Consider the following 20601-nt stretch of genomic DNA (forward strand, 5'->3'; position numbering starts at 1 on the left):
TTCTCTTGCGCAAAGTCAGACACTCACACTTCAGTTTTCTGTGATTTCAAAGGTTACTTAATGTGTTTGATTCAGTTTTGTATCGTGGCTTTGTCTTAGTCATCTTGTATGCCAACAATTTTTTTTTTACAGCTGGTAATGTTTACTTAATTAATCGACGAAACTATTACTTGAGGCTAAAAGGGAGGCTCTGAATCACTGGAAATCTTCTTATTTCGATAGTTAATTGGTTAAAAAAAAAAGAAAAAAGGACAACCTATGTAGTCTGGGATGTTTGATTTGGAAAATTTACTCCATTTAAAACATGGAAGTTAAATTCAGAGGGGGTGGGGGAACGCCTCAATCCTTTCTGGAGAGTGGCAACTGTTTTACAAGCTATAGAAAGTGGCCAAGGCCTCTCACACCCGGGAGACCTCGTAGTTCTGCATAGCCAAGATGTTTTCATAGACAGCAGGATGCTCCAGAATCATCCTTTCATTCTTTGGAGCAGACTGGATCCCATCCAGGAGACAATGATGCAAGAAGACATATTGATCCTGTAGAAAAGGAGACAGGAAATGTGTAAATTAACGGTGGAAATTCATGATAGAGAGGAAACAGGATTTTTTTGTGGGTTATTTTGGGGGTGTGGGTTGCCAGCCATATGACCAGGTGGGAGTGGCTTGGCGATCATGTGACCGAGGGGTGCCTTAAAGATCATGTGACTAGCTTAAAAGTGGCCAACTTGACATCACTCATGTCAAGGGTTAGAGTTAAGGTGCCTGGCCTCTCCTCGCCTCAAAGAGATACATTTTCCCTATTTATTTACTATTACTGAACATCCAAAATACAGTACAGTGGAACCCCGACATAAGAGCTGCTCTACTTAAGAGCAACTCGAGATAAGAGCTGGGAGGGGAGAGATATTTTTGTTCTACTTACAAGCCCAAATTCGAGATACAAGCGCCAAGGAGCTGTCTCCTGAAGCCAAACGCTAACTTCCGCGTTCGGCTTCAGGAGACAGCTGCGAAGCGGCGCGCGTGTTTTAAAAGGTTGCAGCCGGCCTGGGGGGCTCGGGGGGGTGCTTGCAGCTTTCTTTCTTGCTCTTTTTCTTTCTCTCTTTTACCTTCCCTTCCTCTATTTCTTCTTTTCTTTCTCCTTCCCACCTTCTTCCCTCCCTCCCTCCCTCCCTTCACTCATTCCTCTCTTACTCTCCCCTTTCATAAGTTTCCTTGCTTCCTTCCTCTGTTCCTGTCCCTTCCCCCTTTCTTTCTTTCTTTCTTTCTTTCTTGCTCTTTTTCTTTCTCTCTTTTACCTTCCCTTCCTCTATTTCTTCTTTTCTTTCTCCTTCCCACCTTCTTCCCTCCCTCCCTCCCTTCACTCATTCCTCTCTTACTCTCCCCTTTCATAAGTTTCCTTGCTTCCTTCCTCTGTTCCTGTCCCTTCCCTCTTTCCTTCCTTCCTTCCTTCCCACCCTCCGTCCATTCATTCACCCATTCCTCTCTTGATCGCTTAAAGCCGGTCCCTGGTGCAAAAAGGGTTGGGGACCTCTGTCCTACAGGATTGGGTGGCAGAGAAGTTGAACATATGTAAATTTAAAAGTTTAAGAAAGTTTACAAGTTAAGTGAAAGAAACTTCATTATTCAATTATATGTACATGTACATTTCTTCATTAAAAACATGTCTTTCTGCATAATTTAGACTAACTTTGTGAGTTTTTTGAGGGCTGGAACCAATTAAAATTATTTACATTAATTCCTATGGGGAAAAGTCGTTCGAGATAAGAGCTGCTCGACTTAAGAGCCCAGGTCCGGAACGAATTAAACTCGTATCTCGAGGTACCACTGTATACTATTTAATTCTATGTACATATGCCATATGTGTACATACACATTGCACCCAGGCACACAAAAATATACATTATCTACTACAGTATATAAACTGTATGTTTATGCACACACACGCACAGCTCTTCTAAAATTATACACATTCAACCTCATTTACTGCTATAGGAAAAACATACTCAGAGCCCAGAAGGGGAAAAAAGAAAAAAAAAGAATTTTTTTCTACTGTGTACCTGACCGTACCTGTAGAAGCCCATCACTGATGCAAAGTTAAATAGTTAGATATATATATATATATAGGAAATAAGTTGAAAGATGGATAGATCTAGACAAGATGTTATATGATAGAGAAAATTATAATAGGTTGGCCCCGAGTCTTCAGAGAGGGGCGGCATACAAATCTAAATTATTATTATTATTATTATTATTATTATTATTATTATTATTATTATTATGACAGTACAACACAGCAAACAAGATTACTATGCTGGATTTCGTATTTCATCACCAGTCGGGCGCTTCCCAAGCACCTAGGACTGCGTGATGTAGCGGCAAATTATGTTTGCCGATCCCAGTAAGGCGGCCTTTTGCAATTGACAGATGGGGATTTTGTCAATTCCAATGGTTTTCAAATGTCCGCTGAGATCCTTTGGCACTGTGCCCAGCGTGCCAAGTACCACTGGGACCACTTTCACGGGCTTATGCCAGAGTCGTTGCAGCTCTGTTTTTAGATCTTCGTATTTCACTAATTTCTCTAGCTGCTTCTCCTCAATTCTGCTGTCTCCTGGGATTGCGATGTCGATGATCCATACTTTCTTTTTCTCCACGATCACAATGTCTGGTGTGTTATGCTTCAGAGTTCGGTCAGTCTGAAGTCGGAAGTTCTACAGTAGTTTCGCTTGCTCATTTTCGACCACTTTTTCAAGCTTATGATCCCACCAGTTCTTCTTCTTCTTCTTCTTCTTCTTCTTCTTATTATTATTATTATTATTATTATTATTATTATTATTATTATTATTAATGAATTATGTGAATAAAGATAAGTCAAAGAACCAGTGCTATAGATATATAGAAGATATACTGATATGCAATGCTGGCAAATGAGTATTATTTTTTTATTGTTTAGTTTTAGGTTTTGTCATGTTATGTCATGTGGTGTCTTTTGAATGTTGATTTTGTATATGTGTATATTTGTATTTATATGTGTTAAGTTCAGAAGAACGGAGGACCACTTTGTAGCTTTAATGATATTTATTTGGTTAAGCTGGAACATACCTCAAGCAACAGGAACAACTATTTTAGAACATGAATTAAAAATTTTCCTTGAGAAGCGCAGCTTGACAGCCGCTTGAATTTTGCTGGCCGCATCTTAGCCAATCCGCGGCTGGCATGCAAATGGAGGGATATTAGTATACGCAACAATATGTTTTTAAAATTATTCAATAAAAGCTATTTTAAAAAAAGAAATGGAGACAGGAGCAGGGGAGGATTTGACAGCTGAAATGGGCAGGAACAATTGATTTGAGTTTTCCCGCAGGAACATCACTAGTGAACACCAGTGTTGGCCAATTTGTTGTGTAGGGGGAGAAAGGATGACGCAGGAATCACACTTGGAAGTGTGGCTGTTTGTATAGCTATGCACATGGCAAGCTCAGTTCTGAGCCGATTCAAATGTACCCCAGTTCCTGCCAGAGCATCAACCCATCTGCCCAGCTTGGGGGAAAGTGTCCAGCTGATTTCAAAAAGCCAAGCCAGATCACACCCGGAAGTATAATTGGCCCTGGAAGATCACCAGAGAAATCCATGGTTGTTTGGGAGGCCAAAACAAAAACAGAGAATTTCAGGGCAGCAGACTTGAAAAATTAATACTGCAAGAAGACAATGGCAAACTGTTTCCTTCCTGTTGCCAAGAAAACTAAATAGATGTATTGATGCAGTCACCAGGGGTAGAGCTTGACTCCAAGGCAGCTTTATATTGTCACAATAAATCTGAGCACCAACTGAGTAGCTTGGAAATTAAACAAGACTAGTCCTGGTTAATATATGGATAGAAAATGACCAGGACATTTTTGATGGACATCAGAAGCACCCCCATGGAAGAAAGACAATAGCAGTCCCTTTGGCACTATCCTAAAGATGCCTTTCCAAAAGGCAGCTGGACTTTCTTGATTTATTTCCCCTTGGAAAACATTTCACTTCTCATCCTAGAAGCTTCTTCTGTTCTAACTGAATGGTAGGTAATGGAAGGGTTAATATTCTTTGCAGTTTTCTAATCATTAGCACGCTGTGAATACCGTATTTTTTGGTGTATAAGACACACCTTTTTCCTTCCCAAAAGAGGCTGAAAATTCAGGTGCATCTTATACTCTGAATGTAGGGTGTGGGGAGGGGGTTTGGAAGCTTTTCCCCCCAGCCCTAACTAGCTGCTAATGATCTCCCCAGTTCTTACCTTGCAGGTTCTTTCATTGTTACTCTTCGAAAAGAATGTTTTCCAAGCCCTAAGTCTTTCAGGGTTTTTTAAATTGCTCTAACTTGCTCCAAATGTTTCTTTCCAGCCCTAATCAGTTGCTAATGATGTTCCCAGTTCTTACCCACTTACAAGCTCTTTCATTGTTACCCTTTGTAAAGAATGTTTCCAAACCCTGTCTTTGTAATTTTTTTAATTGCTCTTCTTGCTCCAAAACAGACAGATTCATGGATGCCAAGTGTATCGGTGGTTATTGAAACGGATGTCCAAGTGCCGCCTCTATGTTGGCTGAGGCAGGCAGGATTCCCCTGGGTCCCATTTGTTGGAGGTCAAGGGAAAGGAAGGGTCTTGCCTTCTCTTTCTGCTCAACATCCCCATGTACAATTGGTGGGCCACTGTGGGCCACAGAATGTTGGACTCGATGGGCTTTGGCCTGATTCAGTATGGGTCTTCTTAGGTTCTTATTAATGATGGGCGAACCCAACGGTGTTTGGGTTCGACAAGTTCGGACGAACTTTACGCAAAATTTGGCCAAACCCGAACCGAAACTGAACTTGAACCCAAACGGGGAATCCCTCCCATGAAGAGATTCCGGGGGCGGAGCTTTGGCATCATTGGCAGGTTGCTAATGACACCAAGGTGATCACTTCCTGGATTCCATGGAAATAAACATGTTTATTTTTACATGAAAGGACTGCCCTTTGCTTGCAGTGCCACTGCGGTGTCCTTTTTCGTAAAAATAACAATGTTTATTTTTACGTGAAGACCTCCCTTTGAAGGAGCTGAGGAATCCCTCCAACGAAGAGATTCCGGGGGTGGAGATTTGACGTTTCCTGAAGTGATTTGACGTTTCCTGAAGTGATCCTGAAGTGATCACCTTGGCGTCCTTAGCAACCTGCCAGTGACGTCAAAGCTCCGAACGCCGAACACGACCCCGAACTTTGCCCGAAGTTTGAAAAAACTTCGCGTTCGGCACACCGAACACCGCAAAATTCGGTATGGACCCGAATTGTACGGGTTCGGTTCGCCCATCACTAGTTCTTATGTTTCTTATGAGCACATAAACCCCATGTAATCTCCCCTCACCCTGACAGATTCTCTAAAGATTTCAGAGGAGATGTTTACCCGTAACTCAGATCTGCTTCTACATATCACTGCTTTCCATTGTCTCACCTCATTCTGGATCATGAGTGGACGGTTCCTTCTCAGTTTCTCAACAAATGAAAAGACACCAATCTCCCCTTGGTCCTGGGCTTGGCACAATAGTGAAACTAGGGAAATAAACGTGCCTGTCCTGCCCACCCCAGCACTGGAAAGATAGAAAAAAGAAAAGGAAAATTTAAAAAAGAAGACGAGGCAATCAGGCATGGCAACCTCAACTATGCTCTCTAGCTGTATGTAGAGACGAAGGGAGATGACTTTGACAGACATATGCAAGAAGGTTATACAAGCAGAGAGGGCTAAAATAGCCCCAGGAAGCAAAATACACTGCTCCAAAAAATAAAGGGAACACTAAAACAACAGAATATATCTCCAAGTAAATCAAACTTCTGTGAAATCAAACTGTCCACTTAGGAAGCAACACTGATTGACAATCAATTTCACAGGCTGTTGTGCACATTCAGCTTTGTAAAAAACAAAGTATTCAATGAGAATATTTCATCCACTCAGATCTAGGATGTGTTATTTGAGTGTTCCCTTTATTTTTTTGAGTAGTATAGTATTCGGAAATCACGGTATTTGTTCCTGATTCATTGATGCATAAGAAGAAGAAGATAAAGCACAGCTTGCAAGATTGCGTTATTATAGCCTATCTCAATAAAATATAGCTCGAGTTTTTGGTGGAGTTGATTTTCTAGCCTGGTCCGGCTAGTACAGGGGCCACCATGAGAGATATTCTAGATTAGCCTTATTTAGCCCGGGACCCTCTAGATATCTTGAACTTCAACACCCCATCATCTCTAGCCAGCATGATCTATGACAGTGATGGCAAACCTATGGCGCAGGTGCCACAGGTGGCATGTAGAGCCATATCTGCTGGCACGCGAGCCGTTGCTCTAGTTCAGCTCCAATGTGCATGTGTGTGCTGGCCAGCTGATTTTTGGCTCACTCAGAGGCTCTGGGAGGGCGTTTTTGGCTTCCAGAGATTCTCCAGGGGGTGGGGGAGGGCCTTTTTACCCTCCCCCGACTCCAGGGAAGCATTTGGAGCCTGGGGAGGGTGAAACATGAGCCTACTGGGCCCACCAGAAGTTGGGAAACAGGTCGATTCTGGCCTCCAGAGGGCCTCCGGGGGGTGGAGGAAGCTGTTTTTGCCCTCCCCAGGTTGAGGAATTTGTGCAGGAGCGATAGCATGGGCCCACACTCATTCGGTACCTGATCAGCTATCACTGATCTATGACTTCCTTGATTCTTGATTTATTGGAAGGTTAAAGGAGAGAGATGGAAACCGAGTGCCCCAGTTGAAAAGCTCCTAAATCAATATTGCCCCTTGGTTTAGAAGACTCTAGGAAGTGACTCTGAGGAGGCCCATTGCAGAGAATCTCAGCAATTAGTGTCCAGCCTCCCATCTTGGTTCTTTCTTGCCCTAGACTGCCCCACTTCCATTTGACGTACCTGCAGTGAACCAGAATTGGCCCATTGTCCTTCATTTTGTCTAAGTCCTCCTTGACAAGATCTCGGAAACGAAGAATGGTGTCTGTGCTTTGGGGCACTCCATGATCTGGCCATGATGTATAGTGATAATGCCTAGCATGACGGACTTCAGACATGATCATCTGTTGAGAAGCACAACCTTCAGATATTCCCATCACAAAGGCACAAATGTGTGGTGTGTGTGTACTTGGCAATTCTTCATCCATGCCTACCTCCCTTTCTTTTTCCCTGTATCCCTTTTTAACTAAGGATAGGGACTGGGAGTTTCAAGTTTTAATTGGATTTGTGTGCCGCCACTCTCCGAGGTCTCGGGACGGCTCACAACATATACAAAAAGACAATAGTAGAGAGCTGGGGTGGCACAGTGGTTAGAGTGCAGCACTGAAAGCTACTTCAGCTAACTGCTAGCTGTAGTTCAGCTCAAGGTTGACTTAGCCTTCCATCCTTCCATGGTGGGTAAAGTGAGGACCCAGATTGTTGGGGGGAAAGAGGCTGATTCTGTAAACCGCTTAGAGAGGGCTGTAAAAGCACTATGAAGAAGTATATAAGGCTAAATGCTATTGCTATTGCTAAAATTAGCTATTACTAATGAGCTGGGGTGGCGCAGCAGGTAGAGTGCTGTACTGCAGGCCACTGAAGCTGACTGTAGATCTGTAGGTCAGCGGTTCAAATCTCATCACCAGCTCAGGGTTGACTCAGCCTTCCATCCTTCCAAGGTGGGTAAAATGAGGGCCCGGATTGTGGGGGCAATAGGCTGGCTCTGTTAAACAGTGCTATTAATAACATGTTGTGAGCCGCCCTGAGTCTGAGGAGAAGAGCGGCATAAAAATCAAATCAAATCAATCAATCAATCAATCAATCAACAAACAAACAAACAAACAAACAAACAAACAAACAAACAAACAAATAAATAAAAGTAAGGATGTGTTTCCCCTTGAAAATGATTGATCCATATAGCATAAGTTGTTTCTGTATTTTAAGCTTAGAAGTAGAAGGCAGTCTCAAGTCTTGGACACTCACCTGCTTGATACAGAAGTCATGGACGGTCCAATCAGAGAGGATGGTTTCTGCGATAACAGACACAGTAATATCACCGTAGGTGCAGGGCGTGTAATCCAAGGGCCAGTAGTGTTCACATTTCACCTGGTCAGGAGAGAAAAAAATGGAAGGAGCGTACAAGACATTTAATGGAAATTGTAGCACTGGAGACAAGCGGTGAAGTTATTAGATGCCTGCCAAATTTGGTGTCAACCCTCCCACTCAGTCACCCAGCAAAGAAAGACTCTTGGCCATTCATTTTCCCAAGGCTATTATTCAAATGAATCTCAGGAAAGGAAATGTCTTCTCCCACCTCCCTCTTGGCCATTCCCTGGTTAACTGCAAATGTCCAACCAGGTGCTTGTATTATTGTTTAGGACTGCAGCCCCCCAACCCTTTGGGCCCCAGAGTCTAGTATCAGAGCTCCTCAAACTTGGCAACTTTAAGACGTGGATTTCAACTCCCAGAATTCTCCAGCCAGCATAGCGAATTAGAGAATTCTAGGAGTTGAAGTCCACAAGTCGTTGCCAACTTTGGGGACCCCTGGTCTAGTTCCATGGAGAGGGTTTTCCATGGATCAGGTGGCATCTGGTTTTGCCTGCTGCCTGCATCCTGCGAATGGGACTTGTTTCCATGGTCCGGTTTCTGGCATGCTGTGGACTCTTACCATCCATGGACCATAACTTAGGGAATCCCTGGTTTAGGAAACAGGGGCTCAAAATATATTTTGAAATTATGGAAATAAGATTAAATAATTTTGATGAGAATAAATTAGAGAAGCTGATGGTGCGATGGAACAAGGTAAAAGATTATATGTTAAGTAAAATCTGTGATGTAAATACGAAAAATAAACTACAATCACTCTTTTAGTAAAATTTGCTCAAGATAGAGCCAAGGATTAATAGATAGATAAACAAGTGAAACCTCTTTGAATCCTCCTGTAGGGGTGGTGGGGGTGACGGGGTGTGTGTGTTGTTTGGTGATGGGCACAAGCACTGTGCACTGTTATATGTTTGTTTTTTGTAAACCTATAAAAATCAATAAAAATTATATTAAAAAAAAAAAAAAAAGGAAACAGGGGCTCAGTTCCCAGATCTGCATATTGTTACTTGACCTTGGCTGGCTGTATCATCTCACATGGCTCAGCTGGGCTTCCATTCCTACCTTCTTGCCTATGTTCCAATCTTTCCCTCTCCCCCATCCCACCACCGCCTCTCCTCTCCGGGCTGTCAGCTCATGAAGCTTGGATGGGTGAGATGGGTGTGACATTTGGATTCTGCCACAATTAAAACCCAGCCTTGACTGCCTCCCCCCAGGATAACTTGAAGACACCTATCAAACTCTGCAATCCTAATCTCAGTTTACCCTGATTAGACAAAACATTTATAGCACCTGAGTTCCATTGATATTTGTGAATTTTTAAAAACCACACCTGCTCATCCCCATAAATAAGACATAGGCATATGTACACCTATTACACCTATTATCCACAGCTCACATTAGAGAAACATCTTTCAGCTGTGGCGAGGGGGGCGTTTGCTCAGTTTCGCCTGGTGTACCAGTTGCAGTCCTATCTGGCCCTCATCACTTCGAGATTCAACTACTGTAACGCTCTCTACATGGGGCTACCTTTGAAAAGTGTTCGGAAACTTCAGATCATGCAGAATGCAGCTGGGAGAGCAATCATGGGCTTCCCAAGGTATGCCCATGTTACACCAACACTCCGCAGTCTACATTGGTTGCCGATCATTTTCTGGTCACAATTCAAAGTGTTGGTTATGACCTATAAAGCCCTTCATGGCATCAGACCAAAACATCTCCGGGACCGCCTTCTGCTGCACGAATCCCAGCGACCGGTTAGGTCCCACAGAGTTGGCCTTCTCCGGGTCCCGTCGACTAAACAATGTCGTCTGGCGGGACCCAGGGGAAGAGCCTTCCATATGGCGGCCCCAACCCTCTGGAACCAGCTCCCCCTGGAGATTAGAATTGCCGCCATCCTCCTTGCCTTTCGTAAACTCCTTAAAACCCACTACTGCCATCAGGCATGGGGGAATTGAGACATCACCCCCAGGCCTATACAGTTTATGCATGGTATATTTGTGTCCAGTGTTCCCTCTAATTTTTTGGGGGGGTGGGCGGAAAAGTATAGTGTCTGAGCGGCACTCCCTTCGGGACTGGGCGGCACAGAAATAATAAATAAATAAATAAATAAATAAATAAATAAATAAATAAATAAATGAACGAACGAACGAACGAACGAACGAACAAACAAACAAACAAACAAACAAACAAACAAACAAACAAACAAACAAACAAACAAATAAAAACCCCACCCTGTTTTGCCTCAGAGAATTTCAAAATAAAATATTGTACTGTGTGTCTATAACAGTGAGCTCATAATAGGGCAACTCTATCAATATCAAACTGGCTTCTGGGCAGGTTTGGAAAACTCTGAGTTGATGATGATTTTTAAGTGAGTGATTGCTCAACGCTTAGCTTAGAGGGAACTATGTTTGTGTCTATGTCTTGCTTTTTAATAAGGGGTTTTAGTTACTTTTAAACATTAGATTTGTTGTATATTGTTTCATTATTGTTGTGAGCCACCCCGAGTCTACAGAGAGGGGTGGCATACAAATCTAACAAATCTAAATCTAAATCTATTACTCTTTTGCACCCCAAAGTCATACAACTCCAAAGGGCCAGCTATTTTGCAAACACCTCCTTTCCTCTCTTTTTTCTATCCTTCTCCCTATCTTTCCCTCTACCTTTTTTCTTCTTTCTACTCTTTTACTTCACATCACCCATATTTGTTATTGTATTTGCTTATATATATATTCGTTATTATATATTATGTAATATATTATTTTCTATGTTATGTTTGTTTTTTCTTTTTAATGTTAATACTGTATTTAATAAACATTTTTTTTTAAAGAGCCTTGAAGGCCCAGTGGTTAGAGTCCAGTACTGCATGCTACTTCTGCTGATCGCCGTCTACCAGCAGTTTGGCAGATCGAATCTCAGTAGGCTCAATATTGACTCAGCTTTCCATCCTTCCAAGGTCGGTAAAATGGGGACCCAGATTGTTGGGGGCAATATGGCAAGCCTGCTTAGAGAGGGCTGTAAAGCACTGGGGAAAGGTACATAAATCTAAATGCTATTGTTATTGCTAAAGGGCCATCCTCACCCGTCCATTCTCAACACAGTTTGTGAGCATGACTATGGTGGAGACGCGCTGTTCCCATATCATGCGCCAGAAGTCATGGAGTGTGGCAGGCAACGGACCCTGGGCTGCAATGAACTCCTTTTCCTTCTTGTGACCCTTGGGAGGAGAGAGGCATTACACCAATTTATATGTACATACGCACAAAAACATTTGTTCCTCTTTAAAATCATTTTCGCATTTCTAAGTCTTTTGCACATCGTGCTCAACGCTGCCTTGGTCAAAACAAAGCCCCGAGAACCGGGAGAAGTGAACAAAACAATTGTTTCAGAAAGGCAGAGCAGGGCCTCCTTATAGTCCTGCGCTCGGACTGAAATCTCATTACTTCCCATTAAGTCATTAGGAGTACATAGGCTTCCAGACTAATAGACCCCAAAGAGTAGAACTCAATTTAGAGATGACCTAAAAGCAAGCACTTCAATACGGTGGGGCTCATTTACGACTGCTACTCTGCAACATGACGGGCAAAGCCAAAGCAGACTCCCAAAATGGCCTTTGTTAATTGAAGATGAAATGTTAGGAGGTGGGGGAAAGGCAGCCCAAATTACATTAGACATTTAGGGCCAAACATATATTGCATCAAATGGAAGTAATACATCCAGTTAGCGGTATCAATGATGGAAGATGGGGAGAGGCAACTATTTTCAGGATGGGGGGGGGGGGTCATATTTGGCTTTTGGGCTGAACTGGATCCAGGACACAGTTCAGTTGTTGTCCTAAACACTGCATCCTCAACTGTATTGAAGCTACCAAAGTACGCAGCAGCTTCCCCAAAAAGCCAATGCAGTCCTAGGTTGCGTTAACAGAGGGAGAGAATCAAGATCGTGTGAAAGGTCAGCATCACTTTATAGTGCCTTGGTAAGACCATACTTGAAATATTGCATGCAATATTTTGGGTCGCCACAATGTAAAAAAGTTGTTGGGACTCTTTAAAAAGTCCAGAGAAAAAAACAACAAAGATTATTAGGAGGTTTTGTAAAACATACGAAGAATGGTTGCAGGAATTGAGTATGTCTAGTTTAGTGAAACGAAGGAGTAGAGACGACATGATAGCAGTGTTCTTGATAGCAAAGGTGTTGCCATAAAGAAGACGGGGTCAATTTATTCTCCAAAGCACTTGAAGGCTGGACAAGAAGCACTGGATGGAAACTAATCAAGGAGATAACCAACCTAGAACTAAGGAGACATTTCCTGACAATTAGAACAATTAATCAGTGGAACATCTTGCCTCTAGAAATTTTAGATGCTCCAAAACTGGTGGTTTTTAAGAAAAGATTGGACAACCATTTATCTCAAATGGTACAGTGCTTCCTGCCTGAGCAGGGGGTTGGACTAGAAGATATCCAAGGTCCCTTCCAAATTTGTTATTCTGTTATGTTCTGAATATGGTGATGGTCTGTTATTTAATCATTTCTCCCTTTTGTCACACTAAAAATGGCAATTCACTAACAATTATGAAAGGCTTCTGGATATAACATCCAATACCAGGGTTGTACATTATTCATCTTTGCATGTAGGGTTGGTTTGGAGTGCTTTGAACATGTTCTAGTATAGGCTACTGAGGGACTCCAAGTTGCCTTCAATCTACTTCTTTAGCATTCTTAGCCAACATCACCCCCACCTCCCCAAAAGGCAATAGTGAAGACTATTGTATCTATCTGTATCTGTCTGTAATATGGTAAATGTAATATGTACATTTATGTAATATGGTAAATGATTTAGCTTTACTAGATAAATAGTCAAAGCAATGGAAACTGCAGTTTAATGTTTCCAAATGTAAAATAATGCACTTAGGGAAAAGGAATCCTCAATCTGAGTATTGTATTGGCAGTTCTGTGTTAGCGAAAACTTCAGAAGAGAAGGATTTAGAGGTAGTGATTTCTGACAGTCTCAAAATGGGTAAGCAGTGTGGTCAGGCGATAGGAAAAGCAAGTAGGATGCTTGGCTGCATAGCTAGAGGTATAACAAGCAGGAAGAGGGAGATTGTGACCCCGCTATATAGAACGCTAGTGAGACCACATTTGGAATACTGTGTTCAGTTCTGGAGACCTCACCTACAAAAAGATATTGACAAAATTGAACAGGTCCAAAGACGGGCTATAAGAATGGTGGAAGGACTTAAGCATAAACCGTATCAGGAAAGACTTAATGAACTCAATCTGTATAGTCTGGAGGACAGAAGGAAAAGGGGGGACATGATCAAAACATTTAAATATGTTAAAGGGTTGAATAAGGTTCAGGAGAGAAGTGTTTTTAATAGGAAAGTGAACACAAGAACAAGGGGACACAATCTGAAGTTAGTTGAGGGAAAGATCAAAAGTAACATGAGAAAATATTATTTTACTGAAAGAGTAGTAGATCCTTGGAACAAACTTCCAGCAGACGTGGTTGGTAAATCCACAGTAACTGAATTTAAACATGCCTGGGATAAACATATATCCATCCTAAGATGAAATACAGGAAATAGTATAAGGGCAGACTAGATGGACCATGAGGTCTTTTTCTGCTGTCAGTCTTATATGCTATGTTTCTAAGACATACAGGCATGTAGCTGGCGTTGATGTAGTCTGAATAGGAATCTCCTTGATTGAGGGTGAGCTGGACTCGTGCATGGTCATCTGTGGAGAAAGAACCAAAAATGTCACTCAGGAGAAGACCAAGAATAGAATAGAGCAGAGCAGAACAGAATAAAATTGTTTATTGGCCAAGTGTAGTTGGACACATAAGGAAATTGTCTTTGATGCATATGCTCTCAGTGTGCATTAAAGAAAACAATACATTTGTTAAGAATCATGAGGTTAAACACTTAAATATTGTCATAGAGCAATAATCAGCATAAAGCAAAGAATAGCACTGAACATACGATACACATAGCAACTCAGTCTTTTCAGCTGAAATCCAGCATGGTCTCCATTATGCTACATTGGTCCAGAATCCTAGATAAGGATCAGTGATTCTCAAGCATTAATGCAGAGCATGAAAGTCCCTCTGTGGAATGGGGACTGCTGAATTGCATCAAAAACAATTAGATTTGAATCAGATTCCTTATTTTCAGGCAGGCTCCTTTATATTAAGTATAATAGCAAGGATGGAAGTCTAGAACGAAAATTCAAGCTTGCCAAACACAGCTTTTGCAATGCTCTTCAATTCCTTTAGAAGTGCTGGCTAGAAGAGGCACCTGCATTTTCTTCTGGATAATGATACAACACGCCCTCCAGGCACTATCGGGTTGCTACCCAGTACGCGCCACACTGCACACCAGTACCGAAAATGGAGCTGTGGACACAGTGGTGGGCTGCTATCCAGAATGTTAAATTGGGCTCGCCACTGCAGCTCGCGAGTGCTTGCGGGACCAGCGGGATTTTGCTTCTGCAACTGTGGAGGTAGCAAAATTGCGCATGTAGCCCATGTTTTGGCAAGGTTTTTTTTTGCTTCTGCGCATGCCAAAGCACGGGTGCACCTGAGTGTGTATGATTGTGTGGTTAATGGGTTATTGATTGATTTTATTTGATTTGATTTCTGCTCCTCTCCGCAGATTCGGGGCGGCTAACAACAATAGTGAAACAACATATAACAAATCTAATATTTAAAATAATTTTAAAAACCCTAATTTAAAAAACAAAACAAAACGTACACACAAACATACCATGCATAAATTGTATAGGCCTAGGGGGAAGGACATATCTCAGTTCCCCCATGCCTGACGACAGAGGTGGATTTTAAGGAGCTTGCGAAAGGCGAGGAGGGTGGGGGCCATTCTGATCTTTGGGGGGAATTGGTTCCAGAGGGCCAGGGCCGCCACAGAGAAGGCTCTTCCCCTGGGCCCCGCCAAATGACATTGTTTAGTCGACGGGACTCGAAGAAGGCCCACTCTGTGGGACCTAACTGGTCGCTGGGATTTGTGCGGCAGAAGGCGGTCCCGGAGATAACCTGGTCCGGTGCCATGTAGGGCTTTATAGGTCATAACCAACACTTTGAAACATGTATTTTACATGTATTTTAATTTTGTTTACATTTTGTATTCTATTGTATTACTGTCTTGTTATGAGCTGCCCCGAGTCTTGGGAGAGGGGCATCATACAAAATCTAATAAATTCAAATTCAGATTCAATTCCATGTTGCTAGTGTGAGTGCGCACGCTTCTTAGCACAATTTTGCTGCCCATGCACAGGAAGCAAAATCTTGTGAGGGGACACACTTGTGAGAGAGATTTCAGCAATTTTTTACTTCTGCACATGTGCTGAAGCTGAAATCTCTCTTGTGCACATGTGGTCTCGCGAATTTATTTGCTTCCTGCGCATGCACAGAAGCAAAGTCTCACCGGGACACAAGCGCGAGCATGCCGGCAACATGAAGCTGTGCACGCATTGCACCGGTAGCGGTGGTAAGTAGCCACCCCTGCCTGCCTCCATGTATATATGTCAGATAAAGATGTCTCTGATGGTCAAAAAATAACAGGATGGTGGAAAGGGCTTGGATCACACAGCCCCCCGCTTAACCATTTGACCCTTTTGCAGATGTCCCTGGAGTGTGATGCCCCCCTCCCTCATTACGTGTTTGTGTGTGTGTGTTATATAATTTATTTATTTTTATTTATTAATTGGATTTCTATGTCGTCCCTCTCCGAGGACTCGGGGTGGCTCACAACTTATAATATACAGTATACAAAATCTTAAATCCAATTAATTAATTAAAAATCTAAACACCCCCCCCCTCAAAAAAGCCTAAAAAAATCATTCCATTCACTCAACTTTCTCTCAACGCGTTCATTGGCCAGGGGACAAGAATCTAATGGCCCTAAGCCTGGTGGCATAAATGAGTCTTCAGACTCTTACAGAAGGCGAGGAGAGTGGGGGCAATACAAATCTCCAGAGGGAGCTGATTCCAGAGGGCTGGGGCCCCCACAGAGAAGGCTCTTCTCCTAGGTCCCGCCAAACAACATTGTCCAGTTGACAGAACCTGAAGAAGGCCGACTCTGTGGGGCCTGACCGGTCGCTGGGATTCATGCGGCAAAAGAAGGTCTTGGAGGTAGGGCTTTATAGGTAATAACCAACACTTTGAATTGAGTCTGGAAACCAACTGGCAGCCAATGCAGACCGCGGAGTGTTGGAGAGATATGCGCATGTCTGGGCAAGCCCGTGACTGCTTGCGCGGCTGCATTTTGCACAATTTGAAGTTTCTGAATGCTTTTCACAGGTAGCCAATGTGGGATGTAGTCTGGAGTCCCAGAGGGGAAGGGCTGTGTCCCAGAGGACAAAATGTCAGCAGAGTTTGGAGTGTCTAATAGGAAGGAAGCGGGCAAAAATTGTCCACGGAGAGGGGCAGCATACAAATCCAATTAATAAATAATAAATAAATAAAAATGGAACCCCCCCCCCCAATACAGGGATGGGCTAGCAAAATTTTTACTATCGTGTTTCCCTGAAAATAAGACACTGTCTTATATTAATTTTTGCTCCAAAAGTTGTGCTACGTCTTATTTTTGGGGGGTGCCTTATATTTCTCAAATAAGACAAATTCACAGGCAGAAAAGCTGACAACCCCAAAGAAAGTGTACCGTACGGTACACTGATTACGGTAAGGTACCTGTCAGTATGGCACCCACACACACAAATGACGGCACTTAAATGGTACAACAGTATACTCCCGCTATTGCAGCTTCCGGCCACCAGAGGAACCAGTTTACGCACTGTAGTGGAGACTGTAATGGCGGTGAGACAGCAGCAGACTGTGTCTGCTGGACTGGACAGTACAAAGCAATGGAAGGGGCCAGCAGGGGATGCCACATTATTATGGTACCGCTATGAACAGCTTTGAATGGTACCGTATGTTTTTCCACCGTACCGTATGTAAACTTGACTACGCCTTCTTTTCGGGGGGTGCCTTATATTAGCAAATTCTGCAAAACTTCTGACATGCCTTACTTTCGGGGTATGTCTTATTTTCCAGGAAACAGGGTACCACACTGTGGGGATGGCTTATGCTCCCCCACTCCCCAAATTCATTTTGTATTTTATTGTGCTGGAAGAAAGTTTTTTCCCTCTTTTTTCCTTTTGCCTTTTATCCCCCACTTTCTTTCCCTTTCCTGTTTCCTTCCTACTTTTATTTTCTATTTTATGCCCTTATAATAATAAAAATGAGACTTTTTGTTTTAGGGGGGCTTCCTGTTCCACAGCCAAGAGAGGCAAAAATTGCACCCCGATTCCACTCGAGATCTGCAGAATCAAAGGGCAAAATTTCTTCCCAAATGTCACTCGATGTCTTTCTTTTTTTTACAGGTTTGTTTAGTTTTTCAAATACAATAAAAGAGAAAGAAATCTCATTATATACATGCTTATGCATTTTGTTTCAACATCTTTCAGTGCAAATTGGGTGTTCTACGGTGGAGCACCATTTTCACTACCCCACTGCGTTCCCCCCGGTCCACCCCGATTATCTACTATATAAAGTGTATGTACACACACGCACACACAGCTCTTCTAAAATTATACACATTCAACCTCATTTACTGTGATAGGAAAAACATACTGACATCCCAGAAGGGAAAAAAATAAAAGAAAAAAAATCAAAATTTTGCTACTGGTACCGCGTACTTGACCGTACCCATAGGAGCCCACCACTGCCCCCATAGCAGTGGTGAAATCTACTTATCTTCCCTACTGGTTCGGAAGCACATGCTTTGCACCGTTGCCATTGCACACACTTTCCCACCCCGTGTGGCTTTGCGCATGTGCAGAGGGTTAAAAAAAAGAAAATGGTGAAATCTGGATGGGTGGGCGGGTGAGTGGAGCCTTGCACCACCGTTGCTACTGGCTCTCCGAATCACCAGTGGCCGCCGCTACTGGTAGCATTTCACCCCTGCTTCCTAGCAACTAACAGAGTATATCTATAGATATGCAGATTGCAGTTTTAGTCTGGCAAGAGTCTGTCTATAAACAGAACAACAATAAATAGCAATAGACTTTGGAATTACACACTGCCCACAGTGCTTTACAGCACACTCTTGGTGATTTTGGAATTATGAGCCGGGGTGGCGCAGCAGGTAGAGTGCTGTACTGCAGGCCACTGAAGCTGACTGTAGATCTGAAGGTCAGCGGTTCAAATCTCATCACCGGCTCAAGGTTGACTCAGCCTTCCATCCTTCCGAGGTGGGTCAAATGAAGACCCAGATTGTGGGGGCAATAGGCTGGCTCTGTTAAAAAAGTGCTATTGCTAACATGGTGTAGGCCACCCTGAGTCTAAGCAGAAGGGCAGCATAAAATTCAAATAAATAAATAAATAAATAAACAAATGAACAAATAAACAAACAAATAAATGAATAAATGAATTAGATAGATAGATAGATAGATAGATAGATAGATAGATAGATAGATAGATAGATAGATAGATAGATAGATAGATAGATAGATAGATAGATAAAATTTACAACGTCAACACATTGCCGTCAACAATCTGGGTCCTCATTTTGCCAACCTGGAAAGGATGGAAGGCTGAATCAACCTCGAGTCCACCATATTCAAACTCCAGACTGTGGGCTGAGTTACCTGCAATACTGCCTACCATTGTGCCACCAATGTTTTATAAGCCACCAGTATAAAGATATTCCTCAAAAGCAACTCCATGTGTCATCCTTTGTTTATGGAGCCTCACATTGTGTTTGTGTAGTAGTGCACAGGGAAGCATATACGCTGCAATGGGTCTTCTAAACAGAGACACAAAGCTAGGTGTTGTTGCTAATAATAAACAAGATAGCGATAGGATTCAAAAAGATCTAGACACGCTTGAACAATGGGCTGAAACTAACAGAATGGTATTTAACAGAGAGAAATGCAAGATCCTACATCTGGGCAAAAATAATGAAAACAGCACATATAGAATGGGAGGAATAGGTCTGAGCAGCAGCACTGGTGAGAAGGACCTGGGTGAATTGGTAGATCACAGATTAAACATCAGTCGACAGTGTGAAGCAGCTGCAAAAAAGGCAAACACAATCCTGGGATGCATCAAAAGGAGCATAGAATCTCACTCACGTGGAGTAATTATTCCTCTCTACAGTATTTTGGTACAACCACACTTGGAATATTGTGTTCAGTTCAAAGGAGAGTTACAAGGATGGTGAGTGGTCTGGAAACCATGTCCTATGAGGAACGGTTAAAGGATCTAGGGATGTTTAGTCTGCAAAGGAGAAGACTTGATAACTGTCTGTAAATGTCTGAAGGGCTGTCACAGAGCAGAGGGATCAGCATTGTTCTCATTAGCACATGGAAGGACTAGAAACAATGGAATGAAACTGCAAGGGAGTAGATTTAGATTAGATATCAGGAAAAACTTTCTAACAGTAAGAGTGATAAACCAGTGGAACAGTTTGCCACAAGAGGTGGTGGGCTCGCCTTCACTGGAGGTCTTCAAACAGAAACTGGACAGTCATCTTTCTGGGATGGTTTTAATGAATCCTGCATTGAACAGGGGGTTGGACCCGATGACTATGGAGGTCCCTTCCAACTCTATGATTCTATGATTCTATAAACAGGAGGAAGGAGGGCTTAGAAAGGATCAATTCAGTCATTCGGTTTGATACCATTGGGCATCAAATTCACAATTCACAGTTCCAGAGTCTGCTTGACTGTATCCCCCACACCCCAAAGATGCTTTGGAGAGGATACAGCCCAGTTATTAAACTCAGTCTTTCTTTTGCTGACTTCCTTCTGCAGCCCAATCTGGATCTCATTCTGGTCATTTTCCTGCAGATGGACAGAGAGCATGCCTTCCAATGGGTTCATTCCAGGAATGGGTTGCTACCAGTACTGTAAAGGATGCCACTTCTCTAGTGATCGCATGCAGCTTCAGTTACATGCAAGCACACATCCAAGCATGTTTTTGCTTCTGTGCATGTGCAGGAAGTAAAGCATTGCGAGGGGATGCACATGCGAGCAAGATTTCGGCGATTGTTTGCTTCTGCGCATGTGTGGGGAAAAAGATAGCTGAAATTTTAATTGTAATTTGTAATTTATTAGACTTGTATGCCGCCCCTCTCCGAAGACTCGGGGCAGATCACAACAGCAATAAAACAGTACAATACAAATCTAATAGTTAAAACTATGACTAAAAACCCGCTGTCTTAAAAAAAACAATCAATACTATACAATCACAACCGCACATGACTCTTAATGGTCAGAGAAGGAGATACTTGCCTTTTGGAAACTTTTGAAAACTCATCTATGTCGCCAGGCATGGAGGAATTGATATATCCTTACCTGCCTTTGACTTTATGGATGGTGTGTTTGGGCTGTATGACTGTTTTAATAGGGTTTTTTAAAAGACTATTTTAAAAGCCTTCTCTGTGGCGGCCCCGGCCCCCTGGAACCAGCTCCCCCCAGAGATCAGAATTGCCCCCACCCTCC

At 42.7% G+C, this 20601-nt stretch overlaps 1 protein-coding gene across 5 annotated transcripts in view; it reads right to left on the minus strand.

Moving 5' to 3' along the window:
- Window positions 1-273: 273 nt before the first annotated feature.
- PTPRH (protein tyrosine phosphatase receptor type H) overlaps window positions 274-20601 on the minus strand; it is a 91925-nt gene continuing 71597 nt past the window's right edge. For 4 of the 5 annotated variants that reach the window (XM_070730080.1, XM_070730081.1, XM_070730079.1 and 1 more), the window contains 6 exons: window positions 13742-13818; window positions 11165-11299; window positions 7963-8085; window positions 6904-7064; window positions 5464-5599; window positions 274-536 (listed from right to left, as the gene is read on the minus strand). In XM_070730080.1, the coding sequence (XP_070586181.1) occupies window positions 399-536; window positions 5464-5599; window positions 6904-7064; window positions 7963-8085; window positions 11165-11299; window positions 13742-13818 (770 nt within the window). In that variant the 3' untranslated portion in view covers window positions 274-398. The remainder of the gene's footprint in view (window positions 537-5463; window positions 5600-6903; window positions 7065-7962; window positions 8086-11164; window positions 11300-13741; window positions 13819-20601) is intronic. The other variant, XM_070730083.1, reaches the window with a different exon arrangement.

The sequence above is a fragment of the Erythrolamprus reginae genome, chromosome Z (assembly GCF_031021105.1).
Source record: "Erythrolamprus reginae isolate rEryReg1 chromosome Z, rEryReg1.hap1, whole genome shotgun sequence".
Lineage (NCBI taxonomy): Eukaryota > Metazoa > Chordata > Lepidosauria > Squamata > Dipsadidae > Erythrolamprus > Erythrolamprus reginae.